The 24895-nt window shown below is 36.7% G+C and overlaps 1 protein-coding gene across 1 annotated transcript; it reads right to left on the bottom strand.

The window, feature by feature from the left end:
- Window positions 1-1439: 1439 nt before the first annotated feature.
- On the bottom strand, window positions 1440-24257 carry KIF14 (kinesin family member 14). The gene is made up of 29 exons (XM_005423707.2): window positions 23086-24257; window positions 22481-22735; window positions 20995-21082; window positions 20384-20482; window positions 19363-19415; window positions 18982-19012; window positions 18519-18626; window positions 17271-17387; window positions 16555-16673; window positions 16076-16248; window positions 15586-15733; window positions 15427-15490; window positions 15034-15218; window positions 14219-14321; window positions 13843-14003; window positions 12897-13044; window positions 12149-12301; window positions 11438-11564; window positions 10737-10830; window positions 10107-10245; window positions 9591-9694; window positions 9060-9154; window positions 8122-8343; window positions 7794-7978; window positions 7055-7213; window positions 6473-6592; window positions 5537-5611; window positions 4746-4884; window positions 1440-4628 (listed from the first exon to the last, which is right to left on the bottom strand). The coding sequence occupies exons 1-29, from the start codon at window positions 24171-24173 to the stop codon at window positions 4267-4269; spliced, it is 4914 nt and encodes a 1637-aa protein (XP_005423764.1). The 5' UTR covers window positions 24174-24257; the 3' UTR covers window positions 1440-4266.
- Window positions 24258-24895: the final 638 nt, after the last annotated feature.

Here is a 24895-nt window from a genome sequence, read left to right as displayed (position 1 = left end):
TTTCAGTGTCATGGAGCTGAAGGCTGTAGATTTGAGAACCCTAAAGCCTTTGGAGACCAAATTTGGTGCTTTTAGCAGAAGCATGACTTCAGCTGCTGAGTAAGTTTCAGCCTGAACGATAAAAGCTCTGTCTGTATAAGTGTGTGTGAATGGTTCTATGGTACCTGTGGCTGTGGATGAAGAATCAGTAGCTAAAAAACAGCAGCCAAAAAGAGCCAGTACATCGTGATGTGCCACCTCAGAGCCAGAAGCTCACAGTTGTTGCTCCAGCCTTGTAGCCATGAGTGATTTTTATGTGTGGCTGCAAGTGTGAAGGAGTAAGTGTGAATAGTTACCTGCTGGAAGTAAACATCTTAATGCCATTAATAACAGTTAATGAAAGGTGTTTGAATAAATATTGGTTGTGATGCCAGTTCCTTGGCATTGATAGTTTCTAGGTACACTACCTATAGGTATAGATACACCTTACCTTATGGTATGTCACATCCACAGATGGCTGGGCCTCAGTCAGGCGTGCTGATGTGTTAATGCACCACGGTGTGAGCTCTGGCTCACCGCTGATCTATGGGCACTGTATGGATCCTGAAAATGAGGCACTTCAGCCATGTAGAACTGCAACAAGGGCACCAAGCTGAAGAAAACACTTGCAGAAGTAGGTTTTGGCAACACCTTACTCTAAAATAGTGCATTAACAGTGGGAGTAAGAGAGGGGTTGATTAGACATGGTTGGTTAGCACAGAGAAGAAAAAGCAAACAAACAAACAAACAAACAAAAATGCAAAACAACAAACGCCAACTGAGCAGAAGGAAATTATTAGCACATTTTCACTTTTCCTGTAAAAGCTAAATTTCATTCTTAAGATGGCTTTCCAATACCTCAGTTAAGAGTCTATCCAAAACCCACTAATTTGCATGGTCACTTCCTGAGTTTCCAAAATGCTAAAAACTCAAAGTCATTTTGAGCTTTAAGTTTGTGGAAAACTTGGCTTTCAGTTATAGGAAGGGGAAAAAATCTCATAACAGTACACAGAACTACAAATCTTAATACGTTTTCTGAGCAACGCTTCTCATTAAATACACGAACAAAAGCTAACATGAATAATCATGTGAGCAGGTGGAATATCACTAACACCCAAATGTAATTTTGCAATGAACACTTGACACAATACCACAATCTTGACTAGCAGATATTGAAAGGAATTGACTGTTCTGACATTAATAGGCATAATTAGCTCATGAGCACTCAGTCAATAGACGTGTGCTGTTAGTTGAGGGAAGTTAATATGTCTTGGTAGAAGAAAGAAATTTTACGTAAGTGAAGAAATTTTCTGGTTTGTGTTTCTTGTGAACTACAGAAAACACCTCTTACTAATATTAAATAATTTGACACTACAATATTTTGAGCAAGAAAGCAATACTCTCAGTGACAAAGGAAGGTCTCAAAATTAACAAGAAATTTACATTTGAAGTTGCAAAAATCAGTGTTTAGGTACATGATGTAGTTTTACTCTTTACATTTCCCACGCTTAGATACACAATACAGAAGAACCAGCCATGTTTTAAAAACTTGAGGCAAATACAAAATAACACATTTACACAAGTAGAAATATATCAGGTTTCTCTTAATTTTTAAAGCATAAAAATCTGAACAACTGAATATACTTTCTTAACCCTTGAGCAAACTTGCAAAGGCCTTTACAGTAAGAATGTAATTAAGCATCACACCTCACACGAGAGGGAAATTATTAGCCACAAACAAAAGAGCTGTGCGGTTCTGGTGGCAGGACTGCACTGCTAGACATTTTCTGGGAAAGTACTACAGTGTACTAGTTTTTAGGAAATACAAATGTGGGTTACTGGAGCAGCATAATTACCTTCCCCATTTCCTCTGCATCAGAAAAGCACAAAATCACTGAATAACATTATAACTAAGATTTTCAAAATAAAATTATGATTAATTCTACTGCAGTCTTTTCACATAAAAGAGTTCCAAGAGCCTGACACATCTTTAAAGACTGAAATTCTCAAGATGTTGAACATCTTCCCTCAGAAGGAGAGATTATAGTCATGAATATCCACCTTGAAAGTTGTGCTGGTTTTGGCTTAATTACGGTTAATTTTTTTCAAGGTAGCTTGTACAGGACAATTGTTTGGATTTGTGCTGAACACAACGATGATAAAAGAGAGATTTTTTTTTTAATTGCTGAGCAGAAGTTACCAAAGCCAAGGCATTTTCTGCTTCTTGTACTGCCATGCTGAGGAACAAGCTGGAGGTGCTTGGGAAGTGGGGGGGACACAGCTGTGATATTCCAGACCATGTGACATCATGTTCAGTATACAGAGGGGAAGAAGAAGGAATGGGGGAACATTTGGAGTGATGGCATTTGCCTTCCCAAGTAACCATTACATGTGATGGTGCCCTGCTTTCCTGGGGATGGCTGAACACCTGCCTGGCCACAGGAAGTAGTGAATTGATTTCTTGCTTTGATTGGCTTGCATGCACAATTTTTGTACAATTTTTTTTCCTAATAAACTGTCTTTATCTCAGCCCCTGCATTTTCCCACTTTTCCAATTCTCTCCCCAGTCCCACTGGGAGGCAGTGAGCATGCAGCTGTGTGGACTGTGATGCCAGCTGGGGTTAAACCACAACAGCTCCTTTTGATGCCCAACATGGGGTTCAGAAGGTTCAAGACAGCAGCTCTGATTGGAATGTGTTAGATGGAATTTCTAGCTGTTATTGCTCTTTGGCTGCTCCTGGGCTTGATGCCTTACAGTACATTAATGCAGTGCTCATCTGTGGCTGCTTTTTGCTTTCCCTCTGTTGTGCTGCTGATCCCCTCACTCTGCTGTGCTTGGGGACATTTTGAGGACAGCCATGATGATGCACAGGGACTGGCACATGGCCAGGGCATCGCTGTTGTTTCTGTGCTGCTGCACTGGACACACTGGAACTCCAGAGTGAACACAAGTCAGGGACTGGGACCTGAGGATGGGTCCATGTGGAAGCAGAGATCCACAGGCAGCCCCTGGAGGAGCCCACACTGGCACAGGGGGGCCTGATGGAGGGAAAGGCCAGGGCAAGCCAGCGATGCCACAGGCTCCTGGCAGGGACCTGTGGACACGTGGAGAAAGGAGCCCATGCTGGAACAGATTTGTTGGCTGACTTGTAACTCTGAGGGGACCCAAACTGGAGCAGGCTGCTCCTGAAGGACCGCACCCTGTGGAAGAGACCCACACTGGAGCAGTTCATGAGCAACTGCAGTCTATGGGAAGGACCCACAACGCCATGATGAGCTAGGGGAGATGCTCCAGGCATGGGACCAGAGATTCCCCTGCAGCCCAAGGGGAAGACCGTGGGAAGCGGTGAATTAATTCCTTGTTTTGCTTTGCTTGTGTGTGTGGCTTCTGCTTTCCCTATTAAACTGTTTATATTTCAAGCCAGGAATTTTTTCACTTTTACCCTTCTGATTCTCCCCCACTAAAGGGGGAGAAAAGAAGTAGCTTTGTGGTGCTTCCAGCTGGGCTTAAATCATGAGAGATGCATCAATGTACAGGAAAAAAACTTAGCTTTTACCTTCTGAATTTCGCAACACTGTTGGCTTCTTTAACAATGATAACAAGCACAAGGAAATAGTGGATTGGGAAGCTCTCTACAACCTGGGATAATTTATGTTATTTAGGAACAGATATGCTTCTATTTCAATATGAATAGTAGAGAAAATTATTTCAGCAATCAAAAGATAACTCACTAGCAACAAACCCAACATAAAGTTACTTCAGATTACTTTGAACAGCATCATTGATACTTTAAGTGCAGATTCTACAATGAACTAAAAGCCACTTTAAATTACATTTATCAAATAAGGCTGTAAAGTACTTTCACTAGTTCGTGTTGTTTTCCTCTACATAAATAAATACAAAGTTTTTGCTCTGTTTAAAAAAAGGCATAAAAAACACTTTCAAGTTGCAGTAGCATTACTCGATTATAACGCAGCCGAGGTGAAGCAAAAATTTAAAAAAATAAAATTGTTTTTATAAACTTAGGTAGTAATAGACTTCTATTAAAACAAAAGGAATTATATTTTGAAGTTTGACAGCCTCTTTAGGAATGTTCTTTTTTCTTTGGTGAAATATAGGGTACTTATACAAACATGGCATTTTACTTTCCAACCACGCGCTCACTAATAATATTAGCAATAAATTGTAGCTTTTTTTGATAAGTTGCAATAGGAAAGAGTTCTCTTTAATTTCTTGATAATAATATTTTATACCCATTCTATTGTACCAGCTGAAAGCTCTGGAGTCTGTGTGCATTCTGGAATCCCATTCCGTTTCCAAGCAAATTCAACCTGACCTGTTTCAACCTGTCCTCCTCGAGTCTCAGCAGTTTCATTACAAATAATTTGAGATTGCAGTGATGGCTGTCTTTGTTCAAGTTCAAAAGTCATAATAAGGGAATCAACCAGAGAGTCCAATTCATCCAGGTTCATAAAAGGCACATGCATTTTCTGGATAGGGTTGTTTGCAGAAGACAAGGCAAATAAACTGAAATAGTTGTTAAAATATCCAGCAATGACAGAAATATTTTCTGCAAAGCTCCTGAGAGGGCTGGTGTTTCTGTATAACCCTATGAAAAACAGAAACAAAAATAACCAAATGCAGCATTTTGCAGGTACCAAAGAGCCCTCTCCCTTTGCAAGTCTCCTGTAGCCTGTAGGTTACAGGTGGTAACTCAGCTAAATACCTTGTAACATGGAAGAGACAATTTGACAGACTTCAGTCAGGCACTGCTCCAATTCCAAATACTTCACTGCAATCTTAGTGCTCTTCCTTATTTCTCGATATAGAGACTCTTCTTCTGGCAGGTGAGATTCTGTTTCTTTCTGTATTAATAAAGAGCAATTTCAAGAGAATCAAATACATCATAGTATATTAACTACTAAACATGCCTATTATGGTTTCAGTCACATAGATCAAGCCAATGCTGAAACACAAAATCAAATCAATGTCATGTCATATAAGACAGCACTGAAAAGAATGCACAACTGCACATGGTTGACAGGGTTAGGAAAAGAAGAAAAGGACAAATACATGAAAATCCAGGAAATGCTTGGCTCTTAGAGGATAAATCATCTATCCCGGATTTTAATTCAAAATACCAGTAACTATGGTCATAAACTATGGCAGCAGTTATAAAATAATTATACTAGCAAAGTTGATCTTTCAACTTAAAAAAAACCACAACAGGTAGTTAGGCTGTTCAAGATGAGCACAAAAATGAAGACACAAGGAACAATTTTACTTTATCTTAAGTAAAATTAAAATAAGAGAGTTTTGAGTGGAAATGCAGCAGCAAGGAAAGTTAACTTTCCAGTCACAGGAATGCTGCTGTGACAGGGAGTGTTATCATGCAATCAGAAATAAACAGTATGTATGTGTGTGTATATATACACACATGCCTCTTCTTAGATACATGCATCCTTAAAATTTAAATACCAGATTCAAAGCACACATTTTGGGAAACATTTCTCTTACCTTTCTGCAGTAAGACATGTTATTTTCAAGGAATCTGGCTAATGCCACCACGTTATCCTTTATTCGATTTTGAATCTACAAAGAAACTTTTAATTATATTGTACACTTCATTCAAGTCAAGATACATTAAAAGAAAAAGAACAAACACTGACATACTAAAGAGAGAAATACTCAAAATAGCATTTTCTGCAACTAAACATGCAATTTTTCAAAGAAAACATTAACTGATAGAAAACATTAATTACATCTGCAGGGTTTTAAACCCCTTCCTAGGGGAGGATCAAATTAACATATTTAAATATTCACTATAGAAAGGTTGTCCCGTAACTTTGTATCACGGTCATTCTAAGTGGCAGGGGTAACTCTAGTGTTTTCTTTCCATCTTTACAGTAGTTGCAGCAGAGACCAGATGTACAGCAGATACTTGAGAATTAGCTGCAAGTGAACAGCATTATTTGGAAAGCAGAGTGCTCAGTTCCATTTGCTGGAAACCCAAAGCATTTGGGAGTTAAGCAAAAGACATTGAAATAAAGTATATTGGATTGTTTCACTACTATCTGTAGGATTAAGAATGACAACAGTGAAAACCAGAGTAGGTAGAATTTTTTGCTGTCCTTGAAAGGAACAATTTATCACTCAGAAGATTTCACTCTTTCCCAAATATTTTCTTGGAATTCAGCCAGGCTGTCTGTCACAAGGGCTTATCCACTACAAAAGTGGTGTGTTTCCAAGGGGTACCCTAACTTCCCTACTGGAATTTTCAAACAGCTGCAGAAATATTTTTAACTATGGTGCTTATTCCTTATACTTTATTCTCTACTTTGTCTTACTCACTACAGCATCATCTTCATGATTTAAAACACAAGCACAAGAAACAAAACATGATCAAGTGCCTCCAAGTTATAGTAGCAGCTTTTAATCTTCATTTCATCTCACCTCATTCTGTGGACATTTTTTCACAAGTTCTTTCTGTACTAGTCTTGCTTTCTCCTGTACAGCATCAATGAGACACTCCAGTCCTGAGCCTACTCCATCATAAATGGCAAGTACAAATTCCTTTTAAAACAAAGGTTCCAAATGCAATGGTTAAAGAAACTGATGTGATCTTGAATTAAAACAATTTTTCTACACTAGACTAGAAATATGTTTGTTTCAAGCAAATTATTCAGCGCAGGTCTGTTCAGACACAGGTCTTCCTTGGACCACAGGAGCTCAGGTCAGATTTCTGTATATTCAATGTGGTACTTAGATACAGATTGCTAAAATACAAGTAGTGAATTTCAGTGAAACAGATAGACTTGTATCATCTCAGTGCAGGTACAGTCCTGAAAGCACTGTACACTTCTTTCTCTTCATAGGTTTAACTTCCACAGATTTAAAGGATGTGGTTTTTAAGGAAAAAAAAAGTCAAGGACATTAATATATCCATTTGCTCCTAAGTACAGTTATTGATAGTAAGTGTGATCTCAACACTAGAATTACTATTCATAATCAGTATTCTAAGAAACATTTCTTCACCTGTAAACTAGAGGCAGGAATGTTGTTCTCTTCAGGAAATGAAATGTCAGTTGTTGTGACTACTGCCAAGTGTCCTATGTATTTCATTGTTTGTTTTACTGTTTGGTTTACTTTGCTCCATGCTTCTGTTACCATCGAGGATATATCTGAAGAACACCCCTGGGAAACAAAGGCACATCTTTCACTGATGCCAGAAAGCACCTCTGGTCAAATACACACTTTCTATACAGCAAGAGTTCCTAGCACACAATACTCAGGCATTTTCAGCTTTACATCTGCCTACTTCCAATGACTTATTTAGAACAGCTAAAAAATCATGCCTTGCAACAACAGAGCAACCATACCATTATACTACATAGTCTTAAAGGAACAATAGATTCACAAGGCTGTAGTGTGCACAAAAATAATATTCATTGGACACTGGTTTATGAGGTTATAAACAGCAGCACTTCATAGTCCAAACTATCATTTGCTGCTTTGCATGTTTACTTTTACGAGTAAGAACCAACGTTTCTGTGAGGGCCTGGGCACAGGAAAATCTGCATTACTCTCCACTAGCACAGGGAACTACCAGCTTAGCCAGTAAAAAAATGCAGCCTTGGCTATTTATCTTTCTTAGGTGCATTGTTTTGTCATTACACACACTGGACATAGAAGTGCTTTTAGTAAGTCTATAATAAATACTACATTAATGCAGAGAAGTTTTCTACACACAGATGAATTCTTTAATATGCTTTACCTGCAACAGCAACTGTAAATAACCTCCCAAGTTCTTTATTTCCTGTTTCATTTCTTCATCAACTTTTCTAGATCCAGGACACTTTTGGACATTATTAAGCCAGAGTTTACTTATAACCACAATCTGGTCAAAAGCAGAGACAATTCTGATGCTGTAGGACTGAGCAGCACGATCAAGAGAAAAAACTACAAGAGAAAGAAATGAAAATTGAATTCCTGCAAATGAACAGAGGAACATTAATTCTTGTGACTGACAAACACATAAATGCTTGTGCATCTGAAAGACAAGTCATTAGAAATGTTTAAACCACTATGAAAATGAGACTTACAGTTTTCCTGACATTCTTCATCTTGCTGTTCATAGGCTTTGGAAATGGCAGACACTCCAGAAAAAATTATTAACAAATTAGTTAGGAGACTATCTGCTATGCTTTTTCCTCCTTCATGATTCTGTTCCAGCAAATCTAAAGCTGAACTTATAGATTCCTTGCAAATTCCAGGAAGAAACAATTCAGAAATGCTTGAGCATATGCTGGACTTGTTCAATGAACCTGTACAAGTTAAAAGCAAAAAATACATTCATGAAACTCTTCATAGGAGTGAGCAGTCCATGTGTCTTTTTAATGACTTTTCTATAGACATTGACTTACTCAAGGCAGTCATTCAGAAAAAAATGTGTAAAATGTTCTAAACAGTTTATAAGTTCTGTTAGTACAAAGAGAAATTCCATAGTGAAATTCCTTAGCATGAATACACATTTGTTTCAACAATCAAAGCAACAGAGAAATAAAAAATAAAATCCAACCAACCTAAAATAACTGAATGCATTCAAATATTTGGAAGACTAAAGCATCCTATACTTCAGGAAAACAAAGGCTGTAAAACCTGGCCAAAAGCTTGGGGAAACCTCAGTAATTGAATTAATAACAACAACTCAAGCAAATGAAGTCTCTATATTACTGTTTCAGGATTCAGCCTCTTTCTCCAATTAACCCCAAAGTAATGTTTTAGATAAATTTCTTAAGTAAGGCTCATAAAGTGCTGGTCAGGAAGGTTTTGCCCTAAGAAAGGATAATCAAAAATACAGAAACCCCTACTGTGAACAGCTTGACATTATGTATTTGAAGGTATCATAAACAGGACATTTGTTATTTTGCTTTCCAACCCATAATTTTCAAACAACCATCAGAAGCACCCACGGTTTATGCATCTGGTAGGTTCAAATTCTGAGTATGAAATGAAATGTGTTCTGCTATTTAGAAAGTACCTGATACATAGGAAGTCTGTTTATTCTGAATAGATTGCAATTTTATCTCAGACAAACATCCAGAAATTCTCTTGTTCTTCATGAAGCTTCTACTTCTAAGAAAGGATGATAAAAGAACATGAAAAACCTTGAAAAGAAAAGCATTTCTCCTTGTCAAGCATTTCCATGATAAGCTACAGCTTGCACAAATGTGTGAGTCAGTTATAAATATTGTTATAAGGCTAAAACTTCAAATGCAAGGTCCCAGACCATATGCAATTTACTCCTAAAAACAATGCTTTGACAGTATAAAAGTGGGAAGGAAACATTAAAAACTACACATTTCACTCTGCACTGATGCTTTGGAAAGCTCTACATGCAACTTTTGTTCCTTTTATTTGTCCACGGAGGAAATCCAAGAGAATGAGTGAATACAAGAGAAGACTCACCAGATGACACAGTATATGAGAGTGGAACAAAAGTATATTTAGATAGCTACACAATTTTTTGCTTTGTTTTAAGCATGGGAGAGTAGCTACAAATTACTCTCACCTTCTTCTGGAAAGCGAAGAAATGGAGCTGTCTGAAAGGTCAGGTTCCCACTCATCAGCAGGATCATAAAACACATCAACAACAGCTTTATTTCTGTCATTACTCTGAAAAAATAAAGGAAACATAGGGGAGGATGAGAGTTAAACAGAAAAAGCATGATAAGGTAGTCAACAGATGGATAAACAGAACATAATAATGAAAACTCAATTTAGAATTTCAAGTTCTTTTACAATATAAAACAATTGAACCAAAAGAATCACAAAGCAGTCCTTGCTTTACTGCTTCTCACTCTCTACACAAAATGACCTGAATAAAGTCATTTGTTTCTATTGCATTCTTTTTGTTTGATGGACAAATGCATCTGCATGTTTTTAGTGAAAAGTAGTCATGTGTCTTGCTGTTTAAGATATCCAACCCAAAAAACCACCAAGATTTTCCTCCTGTATGCATTATCAAAACCTTATCTTTGACAAAATATTACTGATTACTAGTGGTTCTTCTTCAATTGTTACTGACCTCATAGAGTTCTTTCATTGCTGCTAGTTTGCATTCAAATTTCTCTAGGCTCCAAAAAGTTGTTATTCCCAGTTTGATGTTACGAACCTGCACCTGAATAGAAGACACTGTTCCTGTTTTATCATCAATTTTGTCATGCCTAAGAATTGGAGAAAGTTTAAAAAAAGACAAAAAACAAGACAAAAAAAATTAATATTACAAAAATAAATGAGATACTTGTAGGTAGGATTATACAGAGACTAAAAATGTGACCCACACACACAAATTTCTTCAGACATCATGCATCAGTTACTGTGCTTTAGGACCACTTTAAGTGAACCAAAGTAAGATGGACATGGGCATCAGAAGATTTACCTCAAAGCACACTAAATTCAAAGTTAATTGTCTATAGCATACCTTTAAAGTTTTGATCTAAAATTCAAATTAGAAATTCCCATTTCAAAACACCAAGGCTCAGCTACACACTTAACTAACAAGTTTGGAAAATAAATTTATCATGTTCAATTGCACAAGACTGTTAAAAGAAACACCAACAGCTCACTGCACATCCTGAATCCACCCCAAATATATACATAAATATTATATACCTATTACATATACACATTATAATTAAGTAACTCAGATACTGACCTGCAGAAAACAGTGTTTTTCCCTAGTGCAGTGCTAATGGCATTAGCCTCTTTAATCATCACAGACAGCTTCAGAGACTTCCAGTTCAGTGGAACTAATAAAGAATATAGAACATACTGATTTTGTGAACCAAACAATGTGATGCAACAACTTTAGGGTTTAAAAAATAAAAGGCAGAAAAGAAACCACAACCCAAAAGCAAAAAAGTAATTTAGCCAACAATAGTTCCAAGAATTCTCAACACATTGGGAAAACATCATCCTTCCAGGCAAGATAACCCTTTTGAATGATTGGGTAAAGGTTATTTCAGAAACAGGGGCATTAGACTAGATACTATATTATTATTATTAATCCAAGATAAGAAACTGAAGAAAACGAATTCTGTTTCCAGTTTCCGCAATGAGTTAATGCCTGACCAGTGGAGACAGACAGGGAAGGACTTTTAAGTAACTGGAATAAATACAGACTACAGGTATGTCCCCCTAACCACCATGAGTGGGATTAAATAGAGCTTTTAATGCAGTCTAATACATACAGCTGATGAATAGAAAGGATTGTAACAACCAGAAGGCTCTTCTTGTTCAGGATCACTGGAGAAGCATTGGTGGAACAGAAAAGGTTCCTGTATCAATACCCATCACCCATGCCCTCTGAGAAAAGAGAAGCCAGCATTGCCTTTGTAACACCATGCATATACATACCCATCACTGATTTATTCCCACTTCCATGGTTCTTCTGAAGGGCGTGTATTTCTTCAGCAATCTTCTGCTTCTCAGCTTCCAGAGCTTCCACTATCTTTGCATGACGAATAGTATGGTCTTCTAGAGCCTGGGGGAAAATGGGCAGTGGTAAAAAAACAAATCTAAAACTCTTAATCCTGTTTGTTGAAGCTAATTTTTTTATTCCTGGCATTTTAAAGACTCACAAAATTAATTTTATACTGGACATCTGCTATGCTAATGTAAAATAATTCTTTTTCAAACTGACAGTTCTCTGGGTTTGCTTATATATTGCAATGCTCAAAAAAATACTAGAATTAAAGAGGAACAGCTTTTTTAAAAAGTTGTATTTGTTACAGCAGTCAGATATATATAAACACCAGCCAAGACTCAGTCATTACTTACATTAACATCTGGAGTAATAACTTTTGCCAAAGGCAACAGTTGCTAAATTTTGGTGCAGGAACAAAACCATCCACATTATTTAAGAAATGAGGTCAGCATTAGCTAATCCCCAACATTAATACATTAACATACTCAGGTTGCAAACAAAACATCAGTTCTTCTGCATAAAATCACATAGAAGTACTTTAAATCATTTCCTTTACAATAATTGATTTTCAAAAACATAATTTCAAAAAGCCCCCCAACCAAACCAGAGTTTTTTGCCTTAAAAGGTTTTTTTTCAATTACCTGCTTGGTAGCTAAGGTCTCCATTTCTAAACGCTTTTTATTGAAGTGGAGTTCTAGCTCAAGGCTTTTCTTTGCCTTCTCCAGCTCCTGTATTTTGGTTGTGGCTTTTTGGTTATTCAGTTCTTGGATTTGCTTCTTCCGAGATTCTTCTCTCTAATATCAAAAAGGACAAGTGAGAGAAGGAATACTCCTCCTACAGAATTTCTGACCCATCCTTCAGGCAGATATTCCATGCATTTAAAATGTGCAGCGTCTGACCTACACAGCCCAAGGTCAGCAATGGTTTTATCCCAGTTCACAAGCATCACTTTAGGTCTTCTATAGAATATGTAAGATATGAGATACATCATTATTTTTTATGCATGTTGCAAAAAAAAACAATTACAAAGCAGCATGCAAGCTTGGAAAGACAAAATAAAACTGTATTAATCAATCCAGTATAGTGAATTAAAAGCCTCATACAATAAGGTCGATTCTGTAGGTATTTTTCTTTGCTTACAGGTTACAATTCCTAGAGTAACTCTGAAGAGGATAACTACTTTACAACTTCTTCTGTTACTAAGGCTGACTTCTTTTCAAGAATGAGGCTTTGCATTCTCTAAGATGCTGCTATAATATGCAAGAGAAAAAGAAAACCAAAACCAAACAAACCAAGGCAAATCAAGCACCGAAAAAACAGATACCACATACTACAGTTTCTGGTTTACTTTATTGATATATTTCATGTAATGAATCAATGACAGCTTACCACCTCTGCTTCCAGGGATTTTATTTTACTCTCATATGCTTCTTTTTGTGAGGTCAGTTCTTGTTGAACCATGTCTTTTGCTATTTGGACACTTTGCATCATTTCTTCCTTGGCTTTGAGTCGTGCCTCTTCAATTTCTGATTCAAGCCTACAAGTGTCGTACATTTAGATTGCTGCTGTTTGTCTCTTATAAGATGCATACAGATTATAATCTTTTTTTCTCTCATGAGGGATTAATTTTATTTTTTTTAACAAAAAAAACTTACATACTTTACATGGCTTTGATTTCATGGACAAAATGTAGAAATTTCCAATATAAATATGAAAGACATTCCAGAATTTCAAATCCACTCAATTTCCATTTTTATTTTATTACATAATTTTCACAAATTATGTAATAAAATAAAATTAAGACTGTGATGGAAACTCACTAACTCACATTAAGACACAAAATTAAATTTTAAATCAATGAGTCCACTGGTTTAATAACACCCCATAATGAAGTAAGTACAAATAACCTTTCACCGTCTCTCAAATTCTCCATCACAAAAGACCTAAGGTTATTACTTTGGGTTCTTCTCATTTTCCCAAGGCATTTACTTATCAGATTTTAAATCTCTTTAAAACATCAAAAGTCATTTTCAGACTCATCACATGCTCGGAGAGAAACATAATTAAAGAGATACACTACTCTGAGGAGCCTTGGACCTCAGTGTTTCTCTAAGAGTGGTCTACATTGTTGGTATCTGGATTAGCTGGCGGTGATTGAACCTTAGAGGGGTACATCATCTCAGCCAAGTCTGTGACTTCCATTATAAACGGAGTTGCTATTTTCCAACTTTCCCCTTCATGAAATAATTAATAATCTTCAGTTACTTCTAAAACTAATTGCATGGTTGAATTAACAACTGAGCTTATTTTCAGAACAAGAAGAATCAATACTTACTGTGTTCGCTGTGCAATCAGTAGCTCATTCTTTGCAAATTCAAAATCTTTTGGATCATCATGCAAAGACAAAGTCCCACAAGAAGGTGTTTTAACTTTCTGAACCTCTGCTGGATGATTAAACCTGAAATAATGGTCTCCCCCAAGAATCACTCGATCACCCTATTGGGAGAAAAAAAATTCTGCTGAAACTTTCAGATTTATAAGCAAATTTTCAGTTCTTAAATCATGCAGGTGAAGCTAGAAATCAAAGAGGAAGAGACAAATATTTATGGCTACAGAGCATTCTCAGAAAACCTGCAGTCTGAAGCTGAGATATTAATAAAACAAAGAAATCCACACATGCACAAATTACTATTACCAGATCAATTACTCACATGATGCAGAATGGTTGGGTCCAAAATGCATTTCCCATTTACATATGTCTTGGCTTCTCTAAGTGGAATAATACTTACTTTGCCAACAGTATTTTTAATGACACTGAAAACAAGAAACATTTGCAGTATTAGTAGCTCATGATAATTGCAAGCAATGCTTCTTAATAGACTAAAATTCAAGCTTTAGATGCTATTGTTTTCCTAGGTGTGTATTGTCTTCATGCTATTTAGGTACAACACACATAACTACTGAATGACAACCTATATTTTGATAGGGAACCTATATTTATATCTAGGAATCCACTGCTAGAAAATTACTGCAATACACTGCCATCTGAGAATTTCTTTGATAATGTGACATTCATGTTTTTAGTAACTGATTAGTTACATTCCTTACAGCATTTTTTGGGGATCAGTTGCAGGCTATGCACTTTGAGCAATATTTCTCCAATACAGTCAAGATGCTGTCTACTTTTATTAAATCAAGTCAAGGTATTTCACTTTTCCACTGAACTTAATGTAACATTTATCTATCACACAGCACCATTTGATCAGGTCTTACTCACATAAAAATGCTGCAGAAGAAACCTTTGCTACATGAGTATAATGAACAAAGAAACTAAACTACGCCAGTTAACAGATTTCTAGAGGGAACAGAAAGTAGTTGCCTTAATCATTGAGCAGTACAAAAAATATCCCTCCATAGTATTGACTGGGCTAGAAGACTATATTTTGTTACTGCCAGAAGGAAGAGTGACTTCAAAAGAAAGAGAAGGGTAAGAAGAAACTTAAAATATAAAAAGAACACTACAAACCAATGGTCATCAGCAATCAGCACTCCAGAAAGCTGGATATCATGTTTTGAATTTGGTGTACACCTTCCAACTGTAGTTTCTCCTTCTTTGATCATATATAACAGCACCTCAGAAAGCTGAGGATCTTCATTGAGATTGACAAGGTTTGGTAAATGATTGTCCATTTTGAATGCAATTCCAGCTTTCTAGATAAAAAGAGCTCTGCATTAAAAAACAATTTACTTTATGCATTCATAAAGTAATGAATATCTACATTAAATTTTTCAAAGAAGTCACAGCAATCTGTTGCAAGGTGAGTATAAAGGAAACAAAATCTTACAGCTATTCTCATTCTTCTGCAAGGTTTGCTGAGGTTATATTTTCTGTATTATGTCCTATAGAAAAAAAATGTACCTGCAATTCTTTTATATCTTCCAATTTTCTTTTTTCTGCTTGTTCAAGTTTTTCTTTCCAGGCCCTTAATATATGGAGAAAATAACATATTAGGAGAAAATTACAGCATATAAATTTTACCATTTCCATTTTAAATTAAGACATTAATGAGTGCCTGACCTTTGCATTTCTGCCATGTTTCTCTCCTGCTGGTGCAATTCTACCCTCAGAGATGTTATTTCCTGCAAATAACGCCTGTATTTTTCACGATCGGTGTTCAGAGCACTTTTCTGAGCTGCCCTCAGTTTTTCAATTTCAGCTTTTAATTCTACATGAGACAAACCAGAAATACAGTACACGTAAAAAAATGAAGGCAAAATACACTTCAGTACAATAGTACAAAATTAATCCTGTTATTTATTTAAAAACAAAACACCTTTTTCTATTTCCGCTTCTCAAGTGTAGCCTAAAATATCACTTCCATTTTGGAAAATAAAAAAGCTCACAAAGAAAAATAATATTAAAAGGAAGACATCCCAAACTGTATTAGTCTAGTGGACAAGAGCACAGTCAACACAACAGAATATTAGTAGTAACAACTCTTGTAAGAAATAAGCTAAACACACATACAAATGACAGCCCTGAAAGACTGCTGAAAGGTCAAGCTCACCTCTGATGAGTTTGACATTGACATCTTCATTTACTTTAGCAATGTTGATAATTGAACAAGCCTGTTTGGCATAGCGAAGGGTGCTGAGTGTCTCCTCCGTGCTGCTGGCAGCTGGGCTCACTGTGGCTATCATGGTTGTTTGGGAATTGCCACCAAGACTTTCCTTTAGCAGCCTTCATTGGACAGGAGAATACCAGTCAATCCCTGGCCCTCACACTGACAGAAAAATTCAAAACTTCTCAATTGGAACAGACTAAATACAAAATACCAAGGGTTTTGCTACTTATTTGAGAGGGACTATTAGCTGCTTAAAACAGAAACCAAGATCCTGTTTGGTCTTTATCTGATGTAACAGGCAAATTTCTGCCCTCCACAGGTCATTTGAAAGAGAGGGAGAGAAAGGATGGGAAGAAGTGCCTCATGAATAGATGAGAAAACCACAACCTCAGAAAGCCTCAATCACTGTATAATGTACGTACCAGGTAAGGACAGATTCCCGGTAAGGAATGAAAGTTTTCTTTCCATTTTGAGACTGTTTAGACAGTGCTGAAATAACCCTTCCAAGGGTCAACAGTGATTTATTGATACTCACACCTTCCTACATAAAGCAAAAATACAAATATTTATGATACAGTTGCAGTTTCATGTGTGATGTTAACAACTATATTGTGGATTAATTACATTTGTTCAACATATGCTACATCTGTACCACATTAAATGTCCCCAGTTATTAAAAAAACAATAAGATGGAAGGGCATCTTCATTTGGAAAGAACAAAGACCCTGTCTTTAAAATAAGTAGTGTTAAGAACCATCAAACTTACAAAGGCAGCTTGAAATAAAGTCTCTTATTAGAAAAATCTAAGAAGGGGCAAGCCTCAACTCCATGTGATATTGGATTCATGATTTCCAAAGTCACACAAACAGTTTCCCCTCCCTCATTCTGCAGGATCATTAGACCTATATAACATGGGGAGAGGTGTTCTAAGCAAGATCTGCCACATTGCACTGTTCAACAGTTTCTTCAGGCCACCCACTCTCACTGGTAAATGTGATGTAATACTGGTAAGCATAAGGACTATATACATTCTTTTATAGCTACAGTTCCTGCCCCAAAGTCCTGGTGAGCATGCTTTGGAGTTTAAGGGCGCTCTTAGGAGTCAAGCCTTTTCCACAGATTTTCACTCTTGATTTACCTTCAGCCTTTCTCCAGTGGTCTGAGCCTTTGTACAGCACTCACTGCCCGCTAGATCAATCAGATTTACGTGACTGGTGAGCCTACGATCACACTGTTCCTCATTCACAAATTCTACCTGGAAAGAAAGGGAGAAGCTGGCATTCAAATCAAAATAAAAAGCCTGAGGATGAGCAGAAATTGGACAAGCTGTTCACAATAAATACATAAAAATTTCATGCTGCCATTTATTTTTTGACAGGATACTCTTGTGTATATCCCTTGAAGGAGACTAAGCTCAGACTTATAACCATAGTATCAGTTAGCTGTGGCTGAATAACTGCATAAGCATAAACCGCAAACCCAACAGATTACCAAACCAGGGGTTTGGGTCTGAAGTTTGATGACTGCAGTCAATTCAATTGCAGTTATCCAATAAACATGTAAATCAGTAAGCTGTTACTGACTTAGACCAATGAAGATGAGTTAAGGAGTCAGTGGAAAAACTCAGGAACAGCTATGGTAGAGAAAAATCAATAATAATGGTGACACTGGCAAGGGGATGAAGAAAGGAGAAAATCCGGGAAACTGGGACAAAAAATTAAACCAATCAAGAACAAAATGCCCCAGCCGACAAGTCATTTGTCAATGGAGAAAACTGACAGTCTGTAGACTCTGAGGAGCTCTACCTGTTCCATTTCTGTCTTACATCACTAAGTCAGGTTTTGTCTTTTAAGCATCTGTAAATCAGATGAGCAGTTGTAGTCCCTATATCCTGGAGACACTTGGGGAAGAGGCATCCTGAAGCAAGAAAACATTTATTCAGTGAAGTGTGTTGAAACTGAGCAGAAATTGCATCTCCTACCAGTGCCCCAGTTTGTTGCCTGCAGGAACTCAGCACAGCCACACACCTCACAGAGCCTAACCTTCTTAGAAGCTAAGATGTGTTGGCAGCAGTGTGAAATTCAATCTAGCCTCAATTAGGATTCTTTGCTACATCTCAAAACTCACACTGAGAAGCTTGGAACTACTCCTAGATCTGTCACCCTAGACATATTTATACTGCTGCTATAAATATACTTAGCACAAAGATATCAGAATCTACTCAAAGCATGTAAAATAAAACAAGTTCTGTGGTGTAGAAAGCCACGTTAAAATGCCCTGTGCTTTACTCAAAGATCTTCAAGTATATTCTCACAATTTTGTAGGCAGCACACAAAAGAACTTTTTACTACCAGATTTGAACAGATACAAAAAACCCCAGCAATACCTTGGTCTGTGTCATGACAAGGGTGAAGACAGAATGAGATCTAGAGCTCTTGTCATTCATTACTGTAGCAGCTGTTGCTCTCTGCTTATTTCCTAGTTCAAGCCAACTCTGTAAAAGACAAAAGTCAGGACATGAAACCAAACCCTACTTTGGATGGTTAACTGAAGATTTAAATATTTGCAAATACATTTATTACGACAAATTATGACTATAAGAGAGGACTTAAAAGTTAAATTTTAGAAATAACAATGTGAACAGTGACATTTGACTACAAATTTACTCAGTTCCATTATACAGGACTAGTCTACATCACCCTTTTACAAAATCAGCTGAAATATCACAGACTACTGGACAGTCTGGTAAGCATTTTCTTCCCATACATGGAATTTATTTTTCATCAGTAAGCAGAAAAGGAGAAGGCAGAAATATTTGTATTACTTTTTAGTAACCAAAAAACTCTTACCTGAATATCAGAGTAAGAACGGACAACGTTCCTAGAGTGGGGGAAAATTAGAAAGTTTGGGTTCAGTTTTCTTTCTATAGATTTCCCTGCTGCCTGAGTTCTGAAACACATTCCCAGTTACAACAGAATACAAACACATAATGAAAGCTGCAGTTGTCTTGAGACTTCCACGCTTTTAGATTTCACTAAGGTAGTTAAGAAAATATATCAAGCTAGCCATGGGTATGCATTTTTCTAAAACTACCTAACGCTAGGATCTGGCTTAATTTACTGGTGAGTACACAAGCTTTCATAGAGCCCTCAAGATATCCTTTTTCAGGATTACACCATACATCTGTTAAAACAAGTATAGATAACAAACAGTTACAAGTTAAGACTTACACTGTCAGGCCTTCCACATATGGTCCTAACACTGGATGTTCTCTTACACGAAGCTGATGAGAATAATTTCAAAATAAAAATTATTAGGAGTGCATTAGTTAGATCTAATACTCAGGAATATCCTAAAAAAAGATTCTACAACATAAATCTATTATGTTTCTTAGTAGCTTACCCCAAAATCACTGACAAAACTTGGAGCGAAAGCACTCCTGCTCTAGACAAGACACTAGAGTCTTAACTTCTTTATAAGAACTCCACTAAGCTTAGCTCAAAGGACTTACTTCAATGGCAAGTTGGATGTTGCATATCAATTTTTGCATACCATCTGTTGCATCTACCATAAACTAATATTTAATTTACACACAAGTGGCCAACATAGTGCTCAATGTCAAAGCACAGAAAGTACTTGTTTTTGACAAATCAGACATAATAAATTCCTTCCTTACATACACTACTTAGGACAAATTTCTTTAATGTACAGTTTTACATATCCTAATACACAACCACTAAACACTAGCTAAACTGGTTTAACTAGTGATACTTAACTAGTTAATCAGTCCAATCTTGTTTCTTTCCCCCTCCTCCAGCTCCTTAAGGAACAACCAGGTAACAAAAAATAAGAAAACTCCATCTAAATTACAAGATTATATCTCAAGTTATATTGTACAGAAGATTCTTATTATAAGCTGGAGATTTAGATGTATCCTAGGAGACTTTTTATAAAGGCTCATAAGATCATCTTCATTTTGTAGATAAGGGGAGATTTTAACTTTTTTGATGGATTCTACTGAATCATTTTGTTTCTATTTCAGCATTACTCAGCATTTGTCCAGTGACAAGAGTTTTGCTTTAAGTCATGTGGTGATATTTTTATATTTTTGTTTTTTACTTGAATCCCATTGTTCACAACTAATGTACTTAGATTAAAAACAATGATCTCTTGTCATTAGTGCATTTTTGTTTCAGAATAAATGCCACTCCTTAAAGGTTATGCAGACGCTTGATTCTGTGAGCAACTTACTTGTTGTTTTTTCTGTCCATTTTCAGCTTTAAAGACAAGCAAATCATGAATTTTCTCATTGTATATTTCAAAGAAGCTCATTTCAACATGATACAAAACCTAGTAAAATTAATAATAGTCAGTCATTACAGACACAAAAACAACCACACAAAGAAAAAAGTACAAAGAAAGTGAGGGTAGTTATTTTTTGTTCCAGCTAGAATACTGAGCTGGAATACTAGAAGTGGAATACTATTACAGTGCATTTTGCTTTGATACATGATGTTTAACAATAAATTCATATTTTTGAGCTCTATTTTACTGCCTTCACTGAAAGTATGGAGCCCACTGGGATTTTTTTTTCCTTTCCTTACATATATCTTAAAATGTTCGACATATAGAGGAAAGAATCCTAGTCTAGTGATGCAACAAAAATATCATGCCCATATTTCTTTCTCACATTACTGCAATTAAGGAAGCAAAACAATGTTGATTTTGACTGTTTAGGGAACCCCATGAATCAGAGCTACCAACACAAATAAGATGTGAATCAGCAGAAGATTATGAACACTAATAAAGGGATCAGCACTAAATATCACTTTCCCCACAGTCCAATGGCATAAGCATATCACCTGTTCCTTGTCCATTTGTGCTATTTGATTGAAAAGATCTTCACAAAGTCTTGGAATTATTCCTCGGTCTTCATCAAATCCCATCATCCTGCAGTCACAAAAATCCTGCTGGTTTAGTTTTGTGACTCTCCATGGACAGTTTTAATATTAACTGTACAGCTCTACAGTTGCCATGCCACTCACATCTAAGTTATACAACAACAAGCAACAGAAATTAACCTGATCTAAACTGGTGCTTGACTAAGTCTGGAGTTGGAGAAGCTGATATCCAGAGGTAATTTCTATTTAATCCATTGAGAAATTGGTTGAAAACCCAAGTAAAACTAACACTCTACAGCAACTGAAGAGTCTAAACCTATAGATGTCCAGTATCTTACCATGCCTCTATTTTATATTCTCTGCACACTTCCAGTGTAACCTAAGCATGTCTCCAGCTCTGGTGCAGTTTTTTCCTGTGAGTTCTGCCACAGCAGCACACCAGGGCATTGGACCAATCCCCCTGCAGTCTGGAGACACACAGTGCTGCACAGCACAAATCTGTTGTATAAACTTGACCAGAGGACCCTGATACTAATTTCAGCCTTGTTCAAAACACAAAGGTAAGTTATTGTTTAAGCAAAAGTAAAAGAAAAAAATCCAGACACAAATGCAACAAACTTAAAAATAGGATAACAGTTGCAATCCTGAGTTTATCTTTCTCTTAGGCCAAGGGAAAAACAGCAGTGTAAGTAAAACCTGAGTTCATCCACTTAAAATGGAAGTTCACCCACTTGAGAGGGAACTTACTTCTGTCTAAGTTCTATATTTATTGTAAATTGAACAGAAACATTTCTGGTCCTCAATTACCTTTATTAAAAGTCTATAGCACCTGATAGGAATTATAAAACTCAAACTAATTTTAATAAATGCATGTTTGGAAACCAAACAGCTCACTAGGCATTCTATTTCAAAATATAAATAAGGCATACACAATTGGCTATAAACCCTAAAAATGTTACTTCTCTGGGTTTATTTTGTGCAAAGATTTGATTTCAAATATGCAGTGCCACAAACATCTGGATTTATTTAAATTTTGAAGCATAAGGACCCTAATTATAATGATCTCTTAAATGTCTTCTCCAAAAAACATGCTATACTTTACCACAGCACTTCATGCACAAAATAACAAACACTGGTGAAAAGCACCACTGGGAGAGTCTGACAAGCTGTCTGCATTAATAAAAGGGTTTTTTCACCAAAATCTAGGAGAAGTTTTTATTTTCTCCATTAAAATTAGAAAGAAGTCAGGGTCACAAACTAAATATTAAAATATTCTAAAGTTAACTTTTGCTTAATTGCTATAAATACTGATGTAATTATTTTTAACATATACAATACCATTTTGACACAATTCATTCACTCTGAAATCTATTCCATTCAATCTCTTTCATGACTTAACACTGCATAATAATTGGCAGAATTTTAACAATTATTATTAGCAACTTACGTGTACGATTTTCCAGAGCCAGTCTGCCCATAAGCAAAAAGACAAGCATTGTATCCCTCAAAAGCTCTTTCAAGGAGTGGCAGTGCCAAAGTTTTATAAATCATTGCTTGGCTTGCAAAATTAGGATGACTCTTGTCAAAAGACCAGAAGGAGAAGTCATAACTGAAACTGTAAACTTGGTTTGTGGATGGATTTTGCACAATTGTCTCTGAACCACTCATGGAGACCACAGGGAATGAGTCTTCAGTTTTCTCTCTGAATGGAAAAGGTGGGGAAATAAAAAAATATAACCTGCATGCTTTAAGTTAGTAATTCTAATGGAAAATAAAAAAATCAATGATCATTTCTAAAAATACCTGTTAGATGAACATACAGAGTATTAAGGTTCAAAACACTTTTGTTAATGAATATGTAAAAAACAGACACAAACACCAATAAAGTCAATTCAGTTTCTTAATAAAATCTTTCTTGGTGTTGCATGAAGTATCAGGTAATGTCCAAGTATGTATTATATCCTTATTGGATCAATGATGAAATAACTCAACAAGAACCAAGTAGAACTCAACACACAGTGTTAGCACCTGAAAGAAGTCCAAGATACAAACCTGTTGCTGAAGGGCCGCACCCGCGCAGCTACAATCACTTTGCTGTTTTTCACCTTGAAAACATCTTCCCCAGCGCTGCTGCTCTCAGCTAAAGTTTCTGTGTTCCCTTTTGTTTCTGAACTTGTGCTCCCAGGAAGAGAGCTGGAGACACTGGGGAGTTTCTTGGCTAAAATTTGTAGATGAGGTGTTCGTTCATTTGAGGTCAGCTTGAGAGATGGTTGGTCTTGAGAAGTGCTGCTCTTTGGTGTAAGTGCAAATCTTTCTGTTAAAACCTTTGCTGGTGTCCTTGGTCTTTCCAAGCTGCTGTGTTTTATCAAGTGCTGTACCTTTTGCTTTCCAGCTAGCTTATTTATATTGCCTTTTTCATTCAGTTGCTCTCCTGACAGCCTATTAGCACATTTTGAGGTAATGAAATGTCCTGATTTAGGAGCTTCATTTTGAAACTTTATATCAGCAATGCTTGTCTTATCTTTTAAACACGTGTTGATAGCATTATCACAGACACCACCAACTAAACCAAAGGCATCCTTGCTGTTCAGGTTGTGCTGCAACTTGGTACTTGACTGACCCTCAGTTAACTTTAGGTTTGGTTTAGCACCATCTGTACCCTTAATATTCTGTGGAAGTGCAATCTTGTCATTTCCTTGTGCAAAGTCATCATTTCCTTTTCTAGGCACAATAGTCTGATTAATTTTACTCCTCTCTGTGGAGCCAGTCCTCACACGCCTCCGCAGAGTCAGTCTTTTCTCTGTTTGGGGCTCCTCTGCACTCTGTGCTGTGTCACTACCAGACACTGATTTTTTGCTTGCTCCAGTTCTCCTCTGGAGTGTTAATCTGCCTTCCAGTTTAAAAGAAGTTGACACATCAGTCACTTTGGCACAAGCTGAAATCACATAGGTCCTATTTACTTCCTCAGTCTTACTCTGAGGACATGAAGGCAGACCATCCTCTTCTCCCAACACCTGTGACCTCAGCTGCTGCCCAGATGTTTTACTGCTGGCCAGCGTACTGTGTGAGGAAGGCTTCTGCAAAGTGGCTGTGCATCTTGGCCCAGCAGGGCTCCTGGCAGGAACTGTGTAAATAGGCATCTTCTCTTCCAGCTAATTAAAAGCCAAATGTTGAAAAGTACAGCACTTTCCTAAAGGATTATTTCTAGTTGCTGCTTCATGAGGAACCTGGGGGGACAAAGCAAAAAAATTTTTATGATGTTGATGTGCAGTGTGAGTGATGTTTTGCTGCATGGGGAGCTCCTTACATATACTGCAGTACATGTTCCCAAACATTAAGAACAACTAGTGTGCTGTTTCACCTGTGGTATTTAAAAAAAAAAATCATTATTTTATATCTGAATGACTGCTTCCAACAAAAGGCTATTTGACTTGATTGATTGAGTTCTATTATTTGTTTCAGAAAGTAAACCAAGCATCACAAAGAAGCACCAGTTGGTAAAAAGAACAATCTAACTATTTAGCAACAAAGATAACCATGGATATTTCTTCCAAATGATCTACTGTGATTTCCAAACTGAAGACATTCCAGATCACATTTCCATTCACTCACATCTATTTACACTCTTTGTGTTTCACAGCTAGCAGACTCCAACAGAACAACAAAATTAACCTTGAATAGGAAGTCTGTGAACATGGAAGGAAGATTTTTTCCCAGGATTTTGATATGCAATGTATAACCCAGTATCAGAACAAGACAGTTAATAAGGATGGCTATTAGTAATAACTTTGGATGTTATTTTAGTTCACTCTGGTACAAATAGCAAAACAGAAGATACCTGGCCTAGGGGATAGAAGAAAAC

This window comes from Geospiza fortis, unplaced genomic scaffold, assembly GCF_000277835.1.
Source record: "Geospiza fortis unplaced genomic scaffold, GeoFor_1.0 scaffold229, whole genome shotgun sequence".
NCBI lineage: Eukaryota > Metazoa > Chordata > Aves > Passeriformes > Thraupidae > Geospiza > Geospiza fortis.
This window is presented reverse-complemented; position numbering and strand designations above follow the sequence as displayed.

Bases quoted from the DNA above. Each gene is read 5' to 3' on its own strand.
- KIF14 (XM_005423707.2), bottom strand. From the start codon at position 24,173: ATGCCTATTTACACAGTTCCTGCCAGGAGCCCTGCTGGGCCAAGATGC. The intron at 19,013-19,362 runs GTAAGTCTTAAC...CCCCCACTCTAG, and splicing joins TATGTGGAAGGCCTGACAGT to GAACGTTGTCCGTTCTTACT. The intron at 4,885-5,536 runs GTAAGAGAAATG...TTATTAATACAG, and splicing joins ACATGTCTTACTGCAGAAAG to AAAGAAACAGAATCTCACCT.